General features: G+C 46.7%; 1 protein-coding gene across 1 annotated transcript in view; it reads left to right on the forward strand.

Moving 5' to 3' along the window:
• The window catches only part of myo15b (myosin XVB), a 709,406-nt gene that overhangs the window by 676,100 nt on the left and 7,758 nt on the right, over positions 1-25,548 (forward strand). The window contains exon 64 of the mRNA XM_038776546.1: positions 23,923-24,056. Coding sequence (XP_038632474.1) covers positions 23,923-24,056 — 134 coding nt within the window. The remainder of the gene's footprint in view (positions 1-23,922; positions 24,057-25,548) is intronic.

Raw genomic sequence — 25,548 nt, forward strand, 5'->3', positions numbered from 1 at the left:
CAGACATGCACAACGAGCTGCCTCCCATTGCTATCAGCAGCAGCGCAGGAATGTCCGGTCCGTGCAACAACCGGTTACAGATTCCGACTCCGACATGGTTCCAGACCCCGACACCGAGGATCTCAAATCCCTATTCCGGGTGGGCATCATCACCAAGCATACGATGCTTTCCAAAAAAAAGGCCAAGCCCTTCTCAGTGATGAGCATCGATCCGGACGATGAGTGGTGTGCCACCTTTACGGTCAACAAATCTCGCATCGATTCAGGCTGGACTTCAGCCAACCTCATTTCGCAGTCTGACCTGGACAACCTCCACGTCAAGCCGACCATCCTTCCACCCGCCTGCCAACTTCTCGACTACAATGGCAATGCCATTGCTGCCTGTGGGTCATGCCAGCTTGTGGTGTTGCACCGTTCCTTAAAGGCCACCCTGCGCTTCGAGATTGTAGGGTCCACCAAAGTTTCCCTGCTTGGTGCTCAGGCGTGCAAGATCCTGAATCTCGTACAAAGGGTTCACTCCATGTCGCCCGCTGAGGCATCAGCCTCGCCAGACGCTGACTTTCAGACACAACTGACGGACATCATTGCACGATACCACAGCGTCTTCGAGGGTATGGGCACACTCCCATAGACGTACAAAATTCTTTAAAAACCGAATGTCACGCCTGTGGTTCATGCACCCGGGTGCCAGCGCCCCTTAAGGACCGCCTCAAGCAGCAGCTGTAGGGCCTCCAGGACCAGGGCGTAATTTCTAAGGTAACGGAACACAACGACTGGGTCAGCTCCCTGGTGTATGTTAAGAAACCGTCAGGGGAACTGTGCATTTACATCGACCCCAATGATTTGAACCATAACATCATGAGGGAACACTACCCTATCCCAAAGCGCGAGGAGCTCACCTGCGAAATGGCTCGCGCCAAATTTTTCACAAAATTGGATGCATCCAAGGGGTTCTGGCAGATGCAACTTGACACATCCAGTCGGAAGCTCTGCACCTTTAACACCCCATTTGGCTGGTATTGTTACAACCGGATGCCGTTTGGCATCATCGCCGCCTCGGAGGTGTTCCACAGAATAATGAAGCAAATGATGGAGGGCATCGCGGGGGTGCGGGTGTACGTAGATGGCATCATTGTCTGGTCCACCATCCGCAGGAACACATCGATCGACTCAAGCCCGTGTTCCAGAAGATCCACGAGCATGGCCTCTGCCGCAACAGAGCCAAATGCTCCTTTGGTCAACCAGAATTCGTCGCCCACCACAGAGACTGAATTTATGAACTGATTGTTTTGTTACCTTGATTCTTCGTTTGCTCGTTTGTACATACTGTTTCTTATCCATGATTTGTTATATGCACTTTATCTGCACTAGACACCGTTCGGATTTTTGTATATATTTTGTATATTCCTGGTCATGTAAATATGCTCACATACTCTGTATATAGTCAGGCACATTCACATACCACACTATTTATTGCCATATACACATTTTTTTTTTCAAAAGGGGGAGATGTCATAATATACACACAAGTATATGATGGTGCACAGACAGACACTGACTGACACATAAGAACATAAGAACTAGGAGCAGAAGTAGGCCAAATGGCCCCTTGAGCCTGCTCCGCCATTCAATGAGATCATGGCTGATCTTTTGTGGACTCAGCTCCACTTTCCGGCCTGAAAACCATAACCCTTAATCCCTTTATTCTTCAAAAAACAATCTAATTTTATCTTAAAAACATTAAATAAAGGAGCCTCTGCTGCATCGCTGGGCAAGGAATTCCATAGATTCACAACCCTTTGGGTGAAGAAGTTCCTCCTAAACTCAGTCCTAAATCTACTTCCCCTTATTTTGAGGCTATGCCCCCGAGTTCTGCTTTCACGCGCTTGAAGGACAAAATTCTATTCGCCTTCTTAATCACCTGTTGCACCTGTAAACCAACTTTTTGCGACTCATGCACTAGCACACTCAGGTCTCTCTGCACAGCAGCATGCTTTAATATTTTATCATTTAAATAATAATCCCGTTTGCTGTTATTCCTACCAAAATGGATAACCTCACATTTGTCAACATTGTATTCCATCTACCGGACCCTAGCCCATTCACTTAACCTATCCAAATCCCTCTGCAGACTTCCAGTATCCTCTGCACTTTTTGCTTTACCACTCATCTTAGTGTCGTCTGCAAACTTGGACACATTGCCCTTGGTCCCCCAACTCCAAATCATCTATGTAAATTGTGAATAATTGGGGGCCCAACACTGATCCCTGAGGGACACCACTAGCTACTGATTGCCAACCAGAGAAACACCCATTAATCCCCACTCTGCTTTCTATTAATTAACCAATCCTCTATCCATGCTACTACTTTACCCTTAATGCCATGCATCTTTATCTGATGCAGCAACCTTTTGTGTGGCACCTTGTCAACGGCTTTCCAGATATACCACATCCATTGGCTCCCCGTTATCTACTGCACTGGTAATGTCATCAAAAAAGTCAACTAAATTAGTTAGGCACGACCTGCCCTTTATGAACTCATGCTGCATCTGCCCAATGGGACAATTTCTATCCAGATGCCTCGCTATTTCTTCCTTGATGATTGATTCCAGCATCTACCCGACTACCGAAGTTAAGCTCACTGGCCTATAATTTCCCGCTCTCTGCCGACCTCCTTTTTTAAACAGTGGTGTCACGTTTGGTAATTTCCAATCCACCGGGACCACTCCAGAGTCTAGTGAATTTTGGTAAATTATCACTAGTGCATCTGCAATTTCCCTCGCCATCTCTTTTAGCACTCTGGGATGCATTCCAGCAGGGCCAGGAGACTTGTCTACCTTTAGCCCCATTAGCTTGCCCATCACTACCTCCTTAGTGATAACAATCCTCTCAAGGTCCTCACCTGTCATAGCCTTATTTCTATCAATCACTGGCATGTTATTTGTGTCTTCCACTGTGAAGACCGACTCAAAAAACCTGTTCAGTTCCTCAGCCATTTCCTCATCTCCCATTATTAAAACGCCCTTCTCATCCTCCAAAGGACCAATATTTACCTTAGCCACTCTTTTTTGTTTTATATATTTGTAGAAACTTTTACTATCTGTTTTTATATTCTGAGCAAGTTTACTCTCATAATCTATCTCTTCTTTATAGCTTTTTTAGTAGCTTTCTGTTGCCCCCTAAAGATTTCCCAGTCCTCTAGTCTCCCATTAATCTTTGTCACTTTGTACGCTTTTTCCTTCAATTTGATACTCTCCCTTATTTCCTTACATATCCACAGTCGATTTTCCCTCTTTCTACCGTCCTTCTTTTTTGTTGGTATAAACCTTTGCTGAGCACTGTGAAAAATCGCTTGGAAGGTTCTCCACTGTTCCTCAACTGTTCCACCATAAAGCTCCCAGTCTACCTGAGCTAGTTCGTCTCTCATCCCATTGTAATCTCCTTTGTTTAAGCACAAAACACTAGTATTTGATTTTATCTTCTCGCCCTCCATCTGTATTTTAAATTCCACCATATTGTGATCGCTCCTTCCGAGAGGATCCCTAACTATGAGATCATGAATCAATCCTGTCTCATTACACAGGACAAGATCTAGGACTGCTTGTTCCCTCGTAGGTTCCATTACATACTGTTCTCGGAAACTATCGCGGATACATTCTATAAACTCCTCCTCAAGGCTGCCTTGACCGACCTGGTTAAACCAATCGACATGTAGATTAAAATCCCCCATAATAACTGCTGTACCATTTCTACATGCATCAGTTATTTCTTTGTTTATTGCCTGCCCCACCATAATGTTACTATTTGGTGGCCTATAGACTACTCCTATCAGTGACTTTTTTGCCTTACTATTCCTGATTTCCACCCAAATGGATTCAATCTTATCCTCCATAGCACCGATGTCATCATTTACTATTGCCCGGATGTCATCCTTAAATAACAGAGCTACACCACCTCCCTTACCATCCACTCCGTCCTTCCGAATAGTTTGATACCCTCGGATATTTAACTCCCAATCACACTGAATGACCAATCAACACACAGAACACAGCAGCCAATCACCAGACAGGACACGGCCACTATAAAGCCAGAGGGCACTAGTTTTCCCGCTATCTCGGGATCCAGCGTCTGAGACAACCACAGCCCGTGAGCAGCAACATGAACATCCACCATGTGCTAGCAGGATAGTCTGATCAGGTTAGCCTCAGGTCTCCCACCAATTCAGCATAGTGTCAACCCACAGTTCAAGTAAGTTTAACAGTTCATAGTTCAATAAAATAGAGTTGCATTTCTACAGGTGTCTCTCACTGCTATGGTAAACGCAGTCTTCGCAGACCCAGCATACCCAACACATCACCCTCCATACCAGGCAACATCCTTTGTACCCTATCCAAAGCCTCCACATCCTTCTGTTAGCGTGGTGACCAGAATTGAACACCATATTCCAAGTGCGGCCTAACTAATGTTCTGTACAGCTGCAACATGACTTGCCAATGTTTATGCTCAATGACCCGGCCAATCAAGGCAAGCATGCCGTATGCCTTCTTGACTACCTTCTCTACCTGTGCTGCCACATTCAGTGAACTGTGGACCTGTACACCCAGACCCCTCTGCCTGTCAAAACTCTTAAGGGTTCTGCCATTTACTGTATATTTCCCACCTATATTAGACCTTTCCAATTTCATTACCTCACATTTGTCCAGATTAAACTCCATCTGCCATCGCTACGCCCAAGTCACCAACTGATCTATATCTTGCTGTATCCTGTGACATTCTTCATCACTATCTGCAGTTCTACCAACCTTTGTGTCGTCTGCAAACTTACCTTCAGACCAGTTACATTTTCCTCCAAATCATTTATGTTTACTACAAACAGCAACGGTCCCAGCACTGATCCCGGCAGAACACCACGAGTCACAGCCCTCCATTCAGAAAAGCACCCTTCCACTGCTACCCTCTGTCATCTATCACCGAGCCAGTTCTGTAACTATCTTGCCAGCTCACCTCTGATCCCGTGTGACTTCACTTTCTGTACCAGTCTTCCATGAGTGACCTTGTCAGTCCCTGTAGACAACACCCACTGCCCTATCTTCATCAATCATCTTCGTCACTTTGATCAAGTTAGTGAGACACAACCTCCTCTTCACAACACCATGTTGCCTCTCCACTTTCTTCCAAATGGGAGCAAATCCTGTCTCAAAGAATCCTCTTCAATAATTTCCCTACCATTGACATAAGGCTGTAATTTCCTGGCTTATTGCAGCTACCCTTCTTAAATAAAGGAACAACATTATCCAGGATCCAGCAGAGGGCAGCAGAGCAGAGCTACTGATCAGCTGTTCTGGGGAAATTTGCATACGTGCAGTGCGGTCAGCCTAAGTTGAAGGTGAATCTGCGAAGGGGACCCGAGGAGTTTGAGTGAAGGCAATCATCCAGCAGAGGGCAGCAGAGCAGAGCTACTGATCAGCTGTTCTGGGGAAATTTGCATACGTGCAGTGCGGTCAGCCTAAGTTGAAGGTGAATCTGCGAAGGGGACCCGAGGAGTTTGAGTGAAGGCAATCATCCAGCAGAGGGCAGCAGAGCAGAGCTACTGATCAGCTGTTCTGGGGAAATTTGCATACGTGCAGTGCGGTCAGCCTAAGTTGAAGGTGAATCTGCGAAGGGGACCCGAGGAGTTTGAGTGAAGGCAATCATCCAGCAGAGGGCAGCAGAGCAGAGCTACTGATCAGCTGTTCTGGGGAAATTTGCATACGTGCAGTGCGGTCAGCCTAAGTTGAAGGTGGTTTGTGGAGAGGCTGTTGGCAAGTGACAGTTAAACCCGAAACACTTCGTGAGTGTTTCCCACCCTACCTCCTCCTCTAACCAACCCCCCCACCCCACGGTGGTTGGGAAGCGGGAGCAGGGGCCTGTCGTGAAGGTGAGTGAGTGCCTTTAAATTTGCTTACCTTTGAGCGGGAGCAGGGTTTGAGGTAATATCAGGTAAGCTCTTCCTTTCTTTTTCTTTTTCTTGTTATTTTTTAAATCTAGAGGTGATGTCAGGGAAGGCAGTACAATGCTCCTCCTGCAGAATGTTTGAGGTGAGGGACGCCGTCAGTGTCCCTGCTGATTTCATCTGTGGGAAGTGCACCCAACTCCAGCTCCTCAAAAACCGTGTTAGGGACCTGGAGCTTGAGCTGGATGAACTTCGGATCATTCGGGAGGCAGAGGGGGTCATAGATAGGAGCTTCAGGGAAATAGTTACACCAAAGACTGGAGATAGATGGGTAACTGTAAGAGGGACTGGGAAGAAGCAGTCAGTGCAGGGACCCCCTGCGGTCGTTCCCCTGAGTAACAAGTATACCGTTTTGGATACTTGTGGGGGGGACGACTTACCAGGGGTAAGCCATGGGGTACGGGCCTCTGGCACGGAGTCTGTCCCTGTTGCTCAGAAGGGAAGGGGGGAAAGGAGTAGAACATTAGTAATTGGGGACTCAATAGTCAGGGGCACAGATAGGAGATTTTGTGGGAGCGAGAGAGACTCACATTTGGTATGTTGCCTCCCAGGTGCAAGGGTACGTGATGTCTCGGATCGTGTTTTCCGGGTCCTTAAGGGGGAGGGGGAGCAGCCCCAAGTCGTAGTCCACATTGGCACTAACGACATAGGTAGGAAAGGGGACAAGGATGTCAGGCAGGCCTTTAGGGAGCTAGGATGGAAGCTCAGAGCGAGAACAAACAGAGTTGTTATCTCTGGATTGTTGCCCGTGCCACGTGATAGTGAGATGAGGAATAGGGAGAGAGAGCAATTAAACACGTGGCTACAGGGATGGTGCAGGCGGGAGGGATTCAGATTTCTGGATAACTGGGGCTCTTTCTGGGGAAGGTGGGACCTCTATAGACAGGATGGTCTACATCTGAACCTGAGGGGCACCAATATCCTGGGGGGGAGATTTGTTAGTGCTCTTTGGGGGGGTTTAAACTAATTCAGCAGGGGCATGGGAACCTGGATTGTAGTTTTAGGGTACGGGAGATTGAGAGTATAGAGGTCAGGAGCACAGATTTGACTTCGCAGGAGGGTGCCAGTGTTCAGGTAGGTGGTTTGAAGTGTGTCTACTTCAATGCCAGGAGTATACGAAATAAGGTAGGGGAACTGGCAGCATGGGTTGGTACCTGGGACTTCGATGTTGTGGCCATTTCAGAGACATGGATAGAGCAGGGACAGGAATGGTTGTTGCAGGTTCCGGGGTTTAGTTGTTTTAGTAAGTTCAGAGAAGGGGGCAAAAGAGGGGGAGGTGTGGCGCTGCTAGTCAAGGACAGTATTACGGTGGCGGAAAGGATGCTAGATGGGGACTCTTCTTCTGAGGTAGTATGGGCTGAGGTTAGAAACAGGAAAGGAGAGGTCACCCTGTTGGGAGTTTTCTATAGGCCACCTAATAGTTCTAGGGATGTAGAGGAAAGGATGGCGAAGATGATTCTGGAAAAGAGCGAAAGTAACAGGGTAGTTGTTATGGGAGACTTTAACTTTCCAAATATTGACTGGAAAAGATATAGTTCGAGTACATTAGATGGGTCATTCTTTGTACAATGTGTGCAGGAGGGTTTCCTGACACAATATGTTAACAGGCCAACAAGAGGCGAGGCCACATTGGATTTGGTTTTGGGTAATGAACCAGGCCAGGTGTTAGATCTGGAGGTAGGTGAGCACTTTGGAAACAGTGACCACTATTCGGTGACCTTTACGTTAGTGATGGAAAGGGATAAGTATACCCCGCAGGGCAAGAGTTATAGCTGGGGGAAGGGCAATTATGATGCCATTAGACATGACTTAGGATGTGTTGGTTGGAGAAGTAGGCTGCAAGGGTTGGGCACACTGGATATGTGGAGCTTGTTCAAGGAACAGCTATTGCATGTTCTTGATAAGTACGTACCAGTCAGGCAGGGAGGAAGGGGTCGAGCGAGGGAACCGTGGTTTACCAAAGAAGTGGAATCTCTTGTTAAGAGGAAGAAGGAGGCCTATGTGAAGATGAGGCGTGAAGTTTCAGTTGGGGCGCTTGATATTTACAAGGAAGCGAGGAAGGATCTAAAGAGAGAGCTGAGACGAGCAAGGAGGGGACATGAGAAGTCTTTGGCAGGTAGGATCAAGGAAAACCCAAAAGCTTTCTATAGGTATGTCAGGAATAAAAGAATGACTAGGGTAAGAGTAGGGCCAGTCAAGGACAGTGGTGGGAAGTTGTGTGTGGAGGCTGAGGAGATAAGCGAGATACTAAATGAATACTTTTCGTCAGTATTCACTCAAGAAAAAGATAATATTGTGGAGGAGAATGCTGAGACCCAGGCTATTAGAATAGATGGCATTGAGGTGCGTAGGGAAGAAGTGTTGGCAATTCTGGACAAGGTGAAAATAGATAAGTCCCCGGGGCCGGATGGGATTTATCCTAGGATTCTCTGGGAAGCCAGGGAAGAGATTGCTGAGCCTTTGGCTTTGATTTTTAGGTCATCATTGGCTACAGGAATAGTGCCAGAGGACTGGAGGATAGCAAATGTGGTCCCTTTGTTCAAGAAGGGGAGTAGAGATAACCCCGGTAACTATAGGCCGGTGAGCCTAACGTCTGTGGTGGGTAAAGTCTTGGAGAGGATTATAAAAGATACGATTTATAATCATCTAGATAGGAATAATATGATTAGGGACAGTCAGCATGGTTTTGTGAAGGGTAGGTCATGCCTCACAAACCTTATCGAGTTCTTTGAGAAGGTGACTGAACAGGTAGACGAGGGTAGAGCAGTTGATGTGGTGTATATGGATTTCAGTAAAGCGTTTGATAAGGTTCCCCACGGTCGTCTATTGCAGAAAATACGGAGGCTGGGGATTGAGGGTGATTTAGAGATGTGGATCAGAAATTGGCTAGTTGAAAGAAGACAGAGAGTGGTAGTTGATGGGAAATGTTCAGAATGGAGTTCAGTTACGAGTGGCGTACCACAAGGATCTGTTCTGGGGCCGTTGCTGTTTGTCATTTTTATAAATGACCTAGAGGAGGGCGCAGAAGGATGGGTGAGTAAATTTGCAGACGACACTAAAGTCAGTGGAGTTGTAGACAGTGCGGAAGGATGTTGCAGGTTACAGAGGGACATAGATAAGCTGCAGAGCTGGGCTGAGAGGTGGCAAATGGAGTTTAATGTGGAGAAGTGTGAGGTGATTCACTTTGGAAAGAATAACAGAAATGCGGAATATTTGGCTAATGGTAAAATTCTTGGTAGTGTGGATGAGCAGAGGGATCTCGGTGTCCATGTACATAGATCCCTGAAAGTTGCCACCCAGGTTGATAGGGTTGTGAAGAAGGCCTATGGTGTGTTGGCCTTTATTGGTAGAGGGATTGAGTTCCGGAGCCATGAGGTCATGTTGCAGTTGTACAAAACTCTAGTACGGCCGCATTTGGAGTATTGCGTACAGTTCTGGTCGCCTCATTATAGGAAGGACGTGGAAGCTTTGGAACGGGTGCAGAGGAGATTTACCAGGATGTTGCCTGGTATGGAGGGAAAATCTTATGAGGAAAGGCTGATGGACTTGAGGTTGTTTTCGTTAGAGAGAAGAAGGTTAAGAGGTGACTTAATAGAGGCATACAAAATGATCAGAGGGTTAGATAGGGTGGACAGCGAGAGCCTTCTCCCGCGGATGGAGGTGGCTAGCACGAGGGGACATAGCCTTAAATTGAGGGGTAATAGATATAGGACAGAGGTCAGAGGTGGGTTTTTTACGCAAAGAGTGGTGAGGCCGTGGAATGCCCTACCTGCAACAGTAGTGAACATGCCAACATTGAGGGCATTTAAAAATTTATTGGATAAGCATATGGATGATAAGGGCATAGTGTAGGTTAGATGGCGTTTAGATTTTTTCCATGTCGGTGCAACATCGAGGGCCGAAGGGCCTGTACTGCGCTGTATCGTTCTATGTTCTATGTTCTATTAGCTATTCTCTGGGACCTCACCTATAGCCAGTGTCAAGGCTCCAACAATTTCCTCCGTTGCCTCCCTCAGTATTCTGAGGTAGATCTCATCAGTTCCTGGGGACTTATCTAACTTATTGTTTTCCAAAACGCCCACCACCTCTTCCTTTTTGATCTCAATGTGACCCAGACGTACTACACACCTTTCCCCAGCCTCATCATCCCCCAAGTCCTTCTCTTTGGTGAATACTGACACAAAGTACTCATTCAGTACCTCGCTCATTTCCTCTGTCCTCTGGTTCCATGCGTAGATTCCCTCCCCTGTCCTTGAATAAGTCATCCCTCTCCCTGGCGGCCCTGTGTGACCTGCCCTCTGCTGCCGCTTCTGACGGGAAGACGCCATTGATTTTTTAAAAAAATCTGCTCCTGGAACAGCACGCAAGGAGGTGGCGGTCTGCCCGCTGGGCTTCGGGCCTGGGCACTGCTACATCAGGCTAAGGGGGCACAAATGTGCGGGATGGCCGGCATTCTTGAAAGCCGGTTGCAGCCGGTATAAAAGCCGGTTGCGGATGTTGGGGACTTCTTCCCGCGATCGGGAACACTGCGACCGATCGCTCCGCGACCCTCTCAACCCACCCATGTGTCATGAACCTCAGTTTGAAAATGACTGGTGTAAAGGACAGAGAGGGGCAGGTGTTCCTATGGAATTTTTTACAGCAAAATGTGACCAGTCCAATGAGGAAGGAGGCACTGCTCGAACTAGTTCTTGGGAATGAAGTTGGACAAGTGGATCAGGCGTCAGTGGGAGAACTTTTAGGGGACAGTGACCATTGTATCCTAAGGTTTAGGATGGCTATGGAAAAGGATAATGAACGGGAGGAAATCCAACTTCAATGGAGTAAGAATGGATCTGGGCTGAATAAACTGAAGACAAAGGTTGGCAGGAAAAACTAGCTGAACAATGGATGAGCTTCAAAAAAGAGATGGGTTGGGCACAGTCAAGGTATATTCTCTAAAAAGGGAAAAGAAGGGCGTACAAATTCAGAGCTCTTTGGATGACAAAGGAGGTAGAAATTTAGATAAAGAAGAAAAAATGTGCTTATGACAGGTGTCAGGTATAAAATACAATTGAGAATCAGGCTGAATACAGAAGGTTCAGGGGGCAGGTGAAAAAGCAAAGAAGAGAAGGAGTATGAAAGAAACGTACAGCCAACATAAAAGGGAATCCCCAAAGTCTTCGATAGCCATAACAAAAGGGTGGTTAAGGAAGGAGTAGGGTCGTCGTTTTGGCCCCTCTCATTGCTTCTAGTGCATTTTTTTTAGCCCCTCTGCTCTCAGAATTAGGCCATTCGGCCCATCGCGCCGGCTCCGCCATTCAATCATGGCTGATATTCTTCTCATCCCCATTCTCCTGCCTTCTCCCCATAACTGATCTCCTTATAGAACATAGAACATAGAACACTACAGCGCAGTATGGGCCCTTCGGCCCTCGATGTTGCGCCGACCTGTGAAACCATCTGAAGCCTATCTGACCTACACTATTCCATTTTCATCCATATGTCTATCCAGTGACCACTTAAATGCCCTTAAAGTTGGCGAGACTACTACTGTTGCAGGCAGGGCGTTCCACACCCCTACTACTCTCTGAGTAAAGAAACTGCCTCTGACATCTGTCCTATATCTCTCACCCCTCAATTTAAAGCTATGTCCCCTCGTGTTGGTCATCACCATCCGAGGAAAAAGACTCTCACTGTCCACCCTATCTAACCCTCTGACTATCTTATATGTCTCTATTAAGTCACCTCTCAGCCTTCTCCTCTCTAACGAAAACAACCTCAATTCCCTGAGCCTTTCCTCGTAAGACCTTCCCTCCATACCAGGCAACATCCTAGTAAATCTCCTCTGAACCCTTTCCAAAGCTTCCACATCCTTCCTATAATGTGGTGACCAGAACTGCACGCAGTACTCCAGGTGTGGCCGCACCAGAGTTATGTACAGCTGCAGCATGACCCTCTGGTTCCGAAACTCAATCCCCCTGCTGATAAAGGCTAGCACACCATATGCCTTCTTAACAGCCCTATTAACCTGGGTGGCAACTTTCAAGGATTTATGTACCTGGATGCCGAGATCTCTCTGTTCATCTACACTACCAAGAATCTTGCCATTAGCCCAGTACTCTGCATTCCTGTTACTCCTTCCAAAGTGAACCACCTCACACTTTTCCGCATTAAACTCCATCTGCCACCTCTCAGCCCAGCTCTGCAGCTTATCTATGTCCCTCTGTATCCTATAACATCCTTCAGCACTATCCACAACTCCACCGACCTTCGTGTCATCTGCAAATTTACTAACCCATCCTTCTACACCCTCTTCCAGGTCATTTATAAAAATGACAAACAGCAGTGGCCCCAAAACAGATCCTTGCGGTACACCACTAGTAACTGAACTCCAGGATGAACATTTGCCATCAACCACCACCCTCTGTCTTCTTTCAGCTAGCCAATTACTGATCCAAACCGCTAAATCACCTTCAATTCCATACTTCCTTATTTTCTGCAATAGCCTACCGTGGGGAACCTTATCAAACGCCTTACTGAAATCTATATACACCACATCAACAGCTTTACCCTGATCCACCTGTTTGGTCACCTTCTCAAAAAACTCAATAAGGTTTGTGAGACATGACCTACCCTTCACAAAACCGTGTTGAGTATCGCTAATCAACTTGTTCTTTTCAAGATGATTATAAACCCTATCTCTTATAACCTTTTCCAACATTTTACCCACAACCGAAGTAAGGCTCACAGGTCTATAATTACCAGGGTTGTCTCTACTCCCCTTCTTGAACAAGGGGACAACATTTGCTATCCTCCAGTCTTCCGGCACTATTCCTGTCGACAAAGACGACATAAATATCAAGGACAAAGGCTCTGCAATCTCCTCCCTGGCTTCCCAGAGAATCCTAGGATAAATCCCATCTGGCCTAGGGGACTTATCTATTTTGACATTTTCTAAAATTGCTAACACCTCCTCCTTTTGAACCTCAATTCCATCTAGCCTGGTCGACTGAACCTGAGTGTTCTCCTCGACAACATTGTCTTTCTCCAGTGTAAACACTGACGAAAAATATCTATTTAATGCTTCCCCTATCTCCTCTGATTCCACACACAACTTTCCACTACTATCCTTGATTGGCCCTAATCTTACTCGAGTCATTCTTTTGTTCCTGATATACCTATAGAAAGCCTTAGGGTTTTCCTTGATCCTATCCGCCAACGACTTTTCGTGTCCTCTCCTCGCTCTTCTTAACTCTCCCTTTAGGTCCTTCCTGGCTAACTTGTAACTCTCAAGTGCCCTAACTGAGCCTTCATGTCTCATCCTAACATAAGCCTTCTTCTTCCTCTTGACAAGTGCTTCAACTTCCTTAGTAAACCACGGCTCCCTTGCTCGACAACTTCCTCCCTGCCTGACAGGTACATACTTATCAAGGACACGCAGTAGCTGTTCCTTGAAAAAGCTCCACATTTCGATTGTACCCATCCCCTGCAGTTTCCTTCCCCATCCTATACCTCCTAAATCTTGCCGAATAGCATCATAATTGCCTTTCCCCCAGCTATAATTCTTGCCTTGCGGTATATACCTATCCCTGCCCATTGCTAAAGTAAACATAACCGAGTTGTGATCACTATCACCAAAGTGCTCACCTACATCTAAATCTAACACCTGGCCGGGTTCATTACCCAGTACCAAATCCAATGTGGCCTCGCCCCTTGTTGGTCTGTCTACATACTGTGTCAGAAAACCCTCCTGCACACACTGCACAAAAACTGACCCATCTATAGTACTCGAACTATAGTATTTCCAGTCAATATTTGGAAAGTTAAAGTCCCCCATAACAACTACCCTGTTACTCTCGCTCCTGTCATGAATCATCTTTGCAATCCTTTCCTCGACATCTCTGGGACTATTCGGAGGTCTATAGACAACTCCCAACAGGGTGACCTCTCCTATACTGTTCCTAACCTCGGCCCATACTGCCTCAGTAGACGAGTCCTCAAGCGTCCTTTCTACCGCCGTAATACTTTCCTTGATTAACAATGCCACACCCCCCCCCTCTTTTACCATCTTCTCTGTTCTTACAGAAACATCTAAATCCTGGAACCTGCAACAACCATTCCTGTCCCTGCTCTACCCATGTCTCCGAAATCGCCACAACATCGAGATCCCAGGTACCAACCCATGCTGCAAGCTCACCCACCTTATTCCGGATGCTCCTGGCGTTGAAGTAGACACACTTCAAACCAGCGTCCTGCTTGCCGGTGCCCTCTTTCGAACTTTTAACCCTATCCCTGACCTCACTACTCTCAACATCCTGTACACTGGGACTACAATTTAGGTTCCCATCCCCCTGCTGAATTAGTTTAAACCCCCCCGAAGAGCACTAGCAAATCTAGTTATTAATCGAGAACCTATTTATCTCTGTCTTAAAGACACTCAGTGATTTGGCCTCCACAGCCTTCTGCAGCAAAGGGTTCCACAGATTCACCACCCTCTGGCTGAAGCCTCCTCATCTCTGTTTTAAAAGATTGTCTCTTTAGTCTGAGATTGTGTCCTCTGCTTCTAGTTTTTCCTACAAGTGGAAACATCCTCGCCACGTCCACTCTATCCAGGCCTCGCAGTATCCTCTAAGTTTCAATAAGATGCCCCCTCATCCGTTCCTCATATGAAAAGCTCTTCTTTCCAGGGATCATTCTTGTGAACCTCCTCTGGATCCTTTCCAAGGCCAGCACATCCTCCCTTAGATACGGGGCCCAAAACTGCTCACAATACTCCAAATGGGGTCTGACCAGCCTTATACAGCCTCAGAAGTACATTCCTGCTCTTGTATTCTAGCCCTCTCGACATGAATGGGAACATTGCATTTGCCTTCCTAACTGCTGACTGAGCCTGCACATTAATCTTAAGGGAATCTTGAACAAGGATTCCAACGTCCATTTGTGCTTCTGATTTCCTAAGCATTTCCTCATTTAGAAAATAGTCTATGTCTCTATTCCTCCTTCCAAAGTGTATAACCTCACACTTTTCCACATTGTATTCCATCTGCCACTTCTTTGCCCACTCTTCTAGCCTGTCCAAGTCCTTTTGCAGCCCCCCTGCTTCCTCAATACTACCTTTCCCTCTACATATGTTTGTATCATCTGCAAACTTAGCAACCGTGCCTTCAGTTCCTTCTTTCTAAAGTTTAATTTCAAAAGTTTAATTTAAAGGAATAAATCATGGCAGGACAGCTCCAAGGTGTGGTCTGCTCCTCTTGCTCCATGTGGCAGGCTGGGGATAGTTCCAGTCCCCAGGGTCAGCATTTGTGCAGGAAGTGTCTCCAGTTACAGCTCCTGGAAGCTCGAGTTTCAGAGCTGGAGCGGTGGCTAGAGACACTGTGGAGCATCAGCGAGTCGGAGAGCATCGTGGGTAGCATGTATAGAGAGGTGGTCACACCGCAGGGAATGGGTGACCATCAGACAGAGCAAGAGAGCGAGGCAGGTAGTGTAGGAATCTCCTGTGGACATGCCCCTGCAGAACAGATATACCGCTTTGGATACTATTGAGGGGAATGGCCTCTCAGGGGAAAACGGCAACAGCCAAACTCGTGGCACCACGGTTGGTTCTGCTGCAGAGGGGAGGGGTGATAAGTGTGACAGTGCTACAGTGTTACAGGGGATTCAATTGTAAGGGGAATAGACACGTGTTTCTGTGGCCGCAAACGAGATTCCAGGCTGGTCTGTTGCCTCCCTGGTGCTACGGTCAAGGATGTCTCGGAGCGGATACAGGACATTCTGGAGGGGGAGGTAGAACAGCCAGTGGTCGTGGTACACATCGGTACAAATGACATAGATTAAAAAAATGGAGGAGGTCCTGAAAGCAGAATACAGGGAGCTAGGAAGGAAGTTAAGAAATTGGAGCTCGAATCTCAGGATTACTACCGGTGCCACGTGCTAGTCAGAGTAGAAATTACAGGACATCTTGGATGAATATGTGGCTGAAGGGATGATGTCAGGGGTAGGCTTTCAAGTTCCTGGGGCATTGGGACTGGTTCTGGGGGAGGTGGGACCTGTACAAACTGGATGTGTTACACCTGGGCAGGAGTGGAACTGATGTCCTCAGGGGCTATTTGCTAGAGCTGTTGGGGATGGTTTAAACTAATGTGGCAGGGGGATGGGAGCCGATGCAGGAAGTCGGAAGGTAGTAAAACAGGGACAGAAACAAAAGACAGTAAGGGGGAAGGTGTAAGGCATAGAAACCATAGTCAAAAATATAAAAAGGGCGACAGTACAAGGTACAGTGACTGAGGGGAGCTCAGTGAATAGGCCCAGTAATACTAAAATTAATAAAACGGGAAGTTAAAACATAAATGGAAAGTGTTACATGAATGTTACAGGTTGTTACATGAAGATATGGATTCAATGACAAGGAAAATTAGGAGAAAAGTTGAGAGGAAAAATAACTTAGGAGAGGTTACTGATCAAGGTGTTAAGATTCAAAACAGAGGAATAAAAGCCAACATAAGTGTACTTTACTTGAATGCTCGTAGTATTCGGAATAAGGTAAATGAGTTGATGCCGCAAATTATTGTGAATGACAATGATTTAGTGGCCATTACTTAAACATGGTTAAAGGATGGTCACAACTGGGAGTTAAATATCCAGGGGTATCAAACTATTCGGAAGGACAGAGCAGATGGTAAGGGAGGTGGTGTAGCTCTGTTATTTAAGGATGACATCCGGGCAATAATAAGGGATGACATCAGTGTTATGGAGGATAAGGTTGAATCCACTTGGGTGGAAATCAGGAATAGTAAGGCGAAAAAGTCACTGATAGGAGTAGTCTATAGGCCACCAAATAGTAACATTATGGTGGGGTAGGCAATAAATAAAGAAATAACTGATGCATGTAGAAATGGTACAGCTGTTATCATGGGGGATTTTAATCTACATGTCGATTGGTTTAACCAGGTCGGTCAAGGCAGCCTTGAGGAGGAGTTTATAGAATACATCCGCGATAGTTTCCTAAAACAGTATGTAATGGAACCTACGAGGGAACAAGCGGTCCTAGATCTTGTCCTGTGTAATGAGACAGGATTGATTAATGATCTAATAATTAGGGATCATCTCGGAAAGAGCGATCACAATATGATGGAATTTAAAATACAGATGGAGGGTGAGAAGGTGAAATCAAAAACTAGTGTTTTGTGCTTAAACAAAGGAGATTACAATGGGATGAGAGAAGAGCTAGCTAAGGTAGACTGGGAGCAAATATTTTATGGTGAAACAGTTGAGGAAAAATGGAGAACCTTCCAAGCGATTTTTCACAGTGCTCAGCAAAGGTTTATATCAACAAAAAGGAACGACGGTAGAAAGAGTGAAAATCGACCGTGGATATCTAAGGAAATACGGGAGAGTATCAAATTGAAGGAAAAAGCATACAAAGTGGCAAAGATTAATGGGAGACGAGAGGACTGGGAAATCTTTAGGGGGCAACAGAAAGCTACTAAAAAGCTATAAAGAAGAGTAAGATAGATTTTGAGAGTAAACTCGCTCAGAATATAAAAACAGATAGTAAAAGTTTTAAAAAATATATAAAACAAAAAAGAGTGGCTAAGGTCAATATTGGTCCTTTCGAGGATGAGAAGGGAGATTTAATAATGGGAGATGAAATGGCTGAGGAACTGAACAGGTTTTTTGGGTCGGTCTTCACAGTGGAAGACACAAATAACATGCCAGTGACTGACAGAAATGAGGCTATGACAGGTGAGGACCTTGAGATGATTGCTATCACTAAGGAGGTAGTGATGGGCAAGCTAATGGGGCAAAAGGTAGACAACTCTCCTGGCCCTGATGGAATGCATCCCAGAGTGCTAAAAGAGATGGCTAGGGAAATTGCAAATGCACTCGTGATAATTTACCAAAATTCACTGGACTCTGGGGTGGTCCCGGCGGATTGGAAATTAGCAAACATGACACCACGGTTTAAAAAAGGAGGTAGGCAGAAAGTGGGTAATTATAGGCCAGTTAGCTTGACTTCGGTAGGAGGGAAGATGCTGGAATCTATCATCAATCTATCATCAAGGAAGAAATGGGCAGCATGGTAGCATAGTGGTTAGCACAATTGCTTCACAGCTCCAGAGTCCCAGGTTCGATTTCTGGCTTGGGTCACTGTCTGTGCGGAGTCTGCATGTTCTCCCCGTGTGTGCGTGGGTTTCCTCCGGGTGCTTCGGTTTCCTCCCACAGTCCAAAGATGTGCAGGTTAGGTGGATTGGCCATACTAAATTGCCCTTAGTGTCCAATATTACCCTTAGTGTTGGGTGGGGTTACTGGCTAATAGGGATAGGGTGGAGGTGTGGGCTTGGGTAGGGTGCTCTTTCCAAGAGCCAGTACAGACTCAATGGGCCGAATGGCCTCCTTCTGCACTGTAAATTCTATGAAATAGCGAAGCATCTGGATGGCGTTCAATACCAGATTTTTAAATGAATTCTATTATTAATATTCATAGATGGGGATTTGAGAGAGAAATTCAGGGAGCTAGGGTGGAAACTGAGAGCTAGAACAAACAGAGTTGTTATCTCTGGGTTGTTACCCGTGCCACGTGCTAGCGAAGTGAGAAATAAGGAGAGAGAGGAGTTGAACACGTGGCTACAGGGATGGTGCAGGAGGGAAGGTTTTGGTTTCCTGGATAATTGGGGCTCATTCTGGGTAGGTGGGACCTCTACAAACAGGATGGTCTTCACCTGGACCAGAGGGGTACCAAAATCCTTGGGGGGAGATTTGCTAGTGCTCTTCGGCGGGGTTTAAACTAATTCAGCAGCGGGATGGGAACCTAAATTGTAGTCCCAGTGTACAGAATGTTGAGAGTAGTGAGGTCAGGGATAGGGTTAAAAGTTCAAAAGAGGGCACCGGCAAGCAAGACGCTGGTTTGAAGTGTGTCTACTTCAACGCCAGGAGCATCCGGAATAAGGTGGGTGAGCTTGCAGCATGGGTTGGTACCTGGGAGCTCGATGATGTGGCAATTTCAGAGACATGGGTGCTCTACCAGGGACAGGAATGTTTGTTGCAGGTTCCAGGATTTAGATGTTTCTGTAAGAACAGAGAAGATGGTAAAAGAGGGGGGGGTGTGGCATTGTTAATCAAGGAAAGTATTACGGCGGTAGAAAGGACGTTTGAGGACTCGTCTACTGAGGTAGTATGGGCCGAGGTTAGGAACAGGAGAGGAGAGGTCACCCTGTTGGGAGTTGTCTATAGACCTCCGAATAGTTCCAGAGATGTAGAGGAAAGGATTGCAAAGATGATTCTCGACAGGAGCGAGAGTAACAGGGTAGTTGTTATGGGGGACTTTAACTTTCCAAACATTGACTGGAAATACTATAGTTCGAGTACTATAGATGGGTCAGTTTTTGTGCAGTGTGTGCAGGAGGGTTTTCTGACACAGTATGTAGACAGGCCAACAAGGGGCGAGGCCACATTGGATTTGGTACTGGGTAATGAACCCGGCCAGGTGTTAGATTTAGATGTAGGTGAGCACTTTGGTGATAGTGATCACAATTCGGTTATGTTTACTTTAGCAATGGGCAGGGATAGGTATATACCGCAAGGCAAGAATTATAGCTGGGGGAAAGGCAATTATGATGCTATTCGGCAAGATTTAGGATGTATAGGATGGGGAAGGAAACTGCAGGGGATGGGTACAATCGAAATGTGGAGCTTTTTCAAGGAACAGCTACTGCGTGTCCTTGATAAGTATGTACCTGTCAGGCAGGGAGGAAGTTGTCGAGCAAGGGAACCGTGGTTTACTAAGGAAGTTGAAGCACTTGTCAAGAGGAAGAAGAAGGCTTATGTTAGGATGAGACATGAAGGCTCAGTTAGGGCACTTGAGAGTTACAAGTTAGCCAGGAAGGACATAAAGGAAGAGTTAAGAAGAGCGAGGAGAGGACACGAAAAGTCGTTGGCGAATAGGATCAAGAAAAACCCTAAGGCTTTCTATAGGTATATCAGGAACAAAAGAATGACTAGAGTAAGATTAGGGCCAATCAAGGATAGTAGTGGAAAGCTGTGTGTGGAATCAGAGGAGATAGGGGAAGCGTTAAATGGATATTTTTCGTCAGTGTTTACACTGGAGAAAGACAATGTTGTCGAGGAGAATGTTGGTTCAGTCGACCAGGCTAGATGGAATTGAGGTTCACAAGGAGGAGGTGTTAGCAATTTTGGAAAATGTAAAAATAGATAAGTCCCCTAGGCCAGATGGGATTTATCCTAGGATTCTCTGGGAAGCCAGGGAGGAGATTGCAGAGCCTTTGTCCTTGATCTTTATGTCGTCTTTGTCAACAGGAATAGTGCTGGAAGGTTGGAGGATAGCAAATGTTGTCCCCTTGTTCAAGAAGGGGAGTAGAGACAACCCTGGTAATTATAGACCTGTGAGCCTTACTTCGGTTGTGGGTAAAATGTTGGAAAAGATTATAAGAGATAGGGTTTATAATCATCTTGAAAAGAACAAGTTGACTAGCGATAGTCAACACGGTTTTGTGAAGGGTAGGTCATGTCTCACAAACCTTATTGAGTTTTTTGAGAAGGTGACCAAACAGGTGGATGAGGGTAAAGCGGTTGATGTGGTGTATATGGATTTCAGTAAGGCGTTTGATAAGGTTCCCCACAGTAGGCTATTGCAGAAAATAAGGAAGTATGGGATTGAAGGTGATTTAGCGGTTTGGATCAGTAATTGGCTAGCTGAAAGAAGACAGAGGGTGGTGGTTGATGGCAAATGTTCATCCTGGAGTTCAGTTACTCGTGGTGTACCGCAAGGATCTGTTTTGGGGCCACTGCTGTTTGTCATTTTTATAAATGACCTGGAAGAGGGTGTAGAAGGATGGGTTAGTAAATTTGCAGATGACACAAAGGTCGGTGGAGTTGTGGACAGTGCTGAAGGATGTTATAGGATACAGAGGGACATAGATAAGCTGCAGAGCTGGGCTGAGAGGTGGCAGATGGAGTTTAATGCGGAAAAGTGTGAGGTGGTTCACTTTGGAAGGAGTAACAGGAATGCAGAGTACTGGGCTAATGGCTAGATTCTTGGTAGTGTAGATGAACAGAGAGATCTCGGCATCCAGGTACATAAATCCCTGAAAGTTGCCACCCAGGTTAATAGGGCTGTTAAGAAGGCATATGGTGTGCTAGCCTTTATCAGTAGGGGGATTGAGTTTCGGAGCTACAAGGTCATGCTGCAGCTGTACATAACTCTGGTGCGGCCGCTCCTGGAGTACTGCGTGCAGTTCTGGTCACCACATTATAGGAAGGATGTGGAAGCTTTGGAAAGGGTTCAGAGGAGATTTACGAGGATGTTGCCTGGTATGGAGGGAAGGTCTTACAAGGAAAGGCTCAGGGACTTGAGGTTGTTTTCGTTAGAGAGGAGAAGGCTCAGAGGTGACTTAATAGAGACATATATGATAGTCAGAGGGTTAGATAGGGTGGACAGTGAGAGTCTCTTTCGTCGGATGGTGATGACCAACACGAGGGGACATAGCTTTAAATTGAGGGGTGGTAGATATAGGCCAGATGTCAGAGGCAGTTTCTTTACTCAGAGAGTAGTAGGGGTGTGGAACGCCCTGCCTGCAACAGTAGTAGACTCGCCATATTTAAGGGCATTTAAGTGGTCACTGGATAGACATATGGGTGAAAATGGAATATTGTAGGTCAGATAGGGTTCAGATGGTTTCACAGGTCGGCGCAACATCGAGGGCCGAAGGGCCCATACTGCGCTGTAATGTTCTATGTTCTGTGTTCTATGTTCTATAACCCATAGAATCCCTACAGTGCAGAAGGAGGCCATTTGTTCCATCGAGTCTATACCTACCTTCTGAAAGAGTACTTCACCGAAACTCATTCCCATTGACCTCTTAATCTAACCTACACATCTTTTTGGACACTGAGGGCAATTTAGCATGGCCAATCCACCTAACATGCACATCTTAGGACTATGGGGGGAAACCGGAGCAGCCGGAGTAAACCCACACAGACACGGGGAGAATGTGCAGACTCCACACAGACAGTGACCCGAAGCCGGAATTTATCCTGGCAGCAGTGCTAACCACTGTGCCACCATTGATTTATTAATCAATCCTCTTGATCTGATTGAAAAGAGAGTTATGGATTGATGTGATGCCCTAGATGCTCCTTTGAGCAATGGTATTCAGAGCCACATTGGGAGTAATCTGGTCTTGCAAGACAACAGTCTAAATTTTTACTACAGCACTCAGACATAGAACATAGAACAGTACAGCACAGAACAGGCCCTTCGGCCCTCAATGTTGTGCCGAGCCATGATCACCCTACTCAAACCCACGTATCCACACTATACCCGTAACCCAACCCCCCCCCCCCTTAACCTTACTTTTTAGGACACTACGGGCAATTTAGCGTGGCCAATCCACCTAACCCGCACATCTTTGGATTGTGGGAGGAAACCGGAGCACCCGGAGGAAACCCACGCACACACGGGGAGGACGTGCAGACTCCGCACAGACAGTGACCCAGCGGGGAATCGAACCTGGGACCCTGGAGCTGTGAAGCATTTATGCTAACCACCATGCTACCATGCTGCCCCTTTAATGGACCTTTAATGGAATCTGTCCGTGCTGGAATGGAAGCTTTGACACCGGCCATCAACTGCTGTATTACAGTGTTTTCCACAGGTATGCTGATGGAGGTCACCACTATGTTGGAAAGATTGGACTTCAAAATCTATGCAAAGCCTTGTGCCAACATGGTGTCGAATTCCTCCATGGCCCTTGGAAGTGTACACAGTTTTTCTCACAAGCTTTCCAGTGCACTGAGTATTTGGTGTGTACACCCATCCACTTCATCTGACTGCTCCGAAACCAAACATGTGTGACCTCAGTGAGGCTGTGCTGCCCCTTCCCACACCCTGACTGCACCTCACTGTTGCATGTTATATATAATGTGCAAGTTTTTTCTTTACCCCAGATTGTGAAATACACATTAAGGGCTGGATTCTCCGATTGCCGATGACGAAATTGCATTCGGTGATTGGCCGGAGAATCCGTTTGGGCGCCAACATTGGGGGTGGCGCCGTGTTCCAGATGCTCTGCCCCCTCCAAAACAACGTCATCGGTGAGTACGCCTTATGACATCAACTGAAGGCTCTCCCCGATGCTCTGGGCCAACTTCCCGACGGCATGAGGCACGTGTGCTCATGTTTCATCAACCTTGCGTAGCGGCTGCCATAGTCGGGGGTGTGGGGGCGGAGGGGGGGTCATTCCGCTGGCTGGGGGCTTCGGCGGGGACTGGGAGGACTGGTCCGGGAGTGGCAAGGGTGTTACAGGGGGCACTATCTGGCAGGCTGGGTCTGCGTGCAGCCGGCGGCATGTTGTATGGCACAACTGCTGCAGGTCGTCACCGTGCGCATGCATGGCCACAGACCCGGCAATTCTCCATCCGTGTCTCCAGGTAAAACCCAGGGTTTTACGTGGCGTGGCTGCTAGCCCCCCAATGGCGGAGCATCGGTACGGGGGCGATGCCAATTTCTTGTTCGTAAGACTAGACACATGCTCCGGACGTAGCCTCAAAATTGGAGAATCCAGCCCCGAGTGTTTGTCTCTGAGCTAGTATGATGGTGTTTCTTAACTTTCATTGTCCTTCCCTCTTCTTCCTTGAGCAGTTTATGGTATGTTAAATGAGTGACTGACCATGGAGGAATCAAGAGAATAAACTCCTGTTATAGCGTAGAATTTTCAGATGGCTACATTTCCATTGTTGTAAGGCCTACGTGGGGTATAAAGTGTCACAAATATCTGTTTTAATGTCATGAGGAGCACTAATACAGGTCAAAATAGCCCACTGGACAAGAAGCATGATACAGCCGAGTGAGACAATCCTGATTCCTTACCTTCTCTGCTCACTATGTACGTACTCAGAATGGAACTTAACCGTCTCTTTTTCTCTGCTCAGGTACAGTGAAGGCCATGCCCCTGTTTGGTTACAACATCTTTGTGGTAAAGAAGACTAGTGAGCATCAGATTCCAACTCCTTGCCTTATCGCAGTCGATCAGGAAAATTTGATTATTTTAAATGAAAAAGCCACGGTATGGTTATCTGCATGTACCACATAGTTTATAAATCTGCTCAATAACACAAAGTTGATAACAGGGATACTAATCTTTTGGACACTAAGGGGCAATTTAGAATGGCTAATCCAAATAACCTGCACATCTTTGGAGTGTGGGAGGAAACCGGAGCACCCGGACAGTTGCAAACATAGGGAGAAACATTAGGGGTCCCTGAGGGGGTGGGGGGCACCCATTTAGGGGTCCCTATGGGGTATCTCCCTATTTAGGTGTTCCCTGGGGGGTAAGGGTGGGGGGGGGGGGGTGGGAAGAGTGGGTCAGGGGTCACCCCCATACTTGGGAGAAGGGGGGCACCCAGGTTCCCTGGGGGTGATGGGTTGCTTTGCAATGTGGGGACTGATTTGTGGTGCAGGGTTGGCCAGCAGTGGGACTTCACTGTCGGGCTACCCGTTCAAAATGGCGGCCCGATAGCAGAATTTCTTTGGGAATACTTTGTATTCGTTGGCATGCATAAATTTGCGAGGGATACTGAATTGCTTTGTGATTTGCACTCCCAGGGTTAGTAGCAATTCTCCTCTGGCGGGAGAACATAGGATTGGATTTATCATTGGCGGGATCCTCCCTTTCGCCAGCAGCACACTCACGCCACAGATTTCCCGACGGCATAGGGGTGCCGACAATGGGAAACCCCATTGGCCGCCTGCCGGGATGGAGAATCCCGCTGCCAGCGGGGGTGTGCTGCACCAGAAAATGGGTGCAGCGGGACAGAGAGTCCCACTCAAAGTCTCCCAAATGGAGAATGACGACCAGGATAAAAATGAGTCATTTTCAGGTTGGTAAACTAACTAGTAAAGTTCCACAGGGAGCTGTGCTGAGGCCTCAAATATTTATTATGTATATTAATAACTTGGCTAAAGGGGGCCGGTTTAGCTCAGTGGGCTAGACAGCTGGTTTGTGATGCAGAACAAGGCTAACAGCCAGATTCAATTCCGTAGAGGCTGAGGTTATTCCCGCCTTCTTAACCTTGCCCGTCACCTGAGGTGTGGTGATCCACAGGTTAAATCACCACCAGTCAGCTCTTCTCCCTCAAAGGGGAAAGCAGCCTGTGGTCATCTGGAACTATGGCGACTTTATCTTTACCTGAAGGCACCAACAATTTGGAGCCAAATTTGCTCATGATACAAAAATATGCAGCAAAGCAAGTTGCTAGGAGGAAAGAAAAAATTTGCAAAGGGATATGGATAGGTTAAATGAGTGGGCAAAAATTTGGCAGATGGAGTATGATGTGAAAAATTGTGAACATGTCCACTTTGGCAGGAAGAAAACAGATTTAAATGGAGGTGGCAGATTGCACAGCACAGAGGGGTATGTGTATCCTTGTTCACGAATCACAAACGTAAGCATGCAGGCATAGAAAGTAATTAAGAAGGCAAAGGCCTTTATTGCAAGAGGGTAGTATATAAAAGTTGCGAAGAGCTTTGTTGAGGCTGCACCTTGGGTACTGTGTACA

This window comes from Scyliorhinus canicula, chromosome 18, assembly GCF_902713615.1.
Source record: "Scyliorhinus canicula chromosome 18, sScyCan1.1, whole genome shotgun sequence".
Taxonomy (NCBI): domain Eukaryota; kingdom Metazoa; phylum Chordata; class Chondrichthyes; order Carcharhiniformes; family Scyliorhinidae; genus Scyliorhinus; species Scyliorhinus canicula.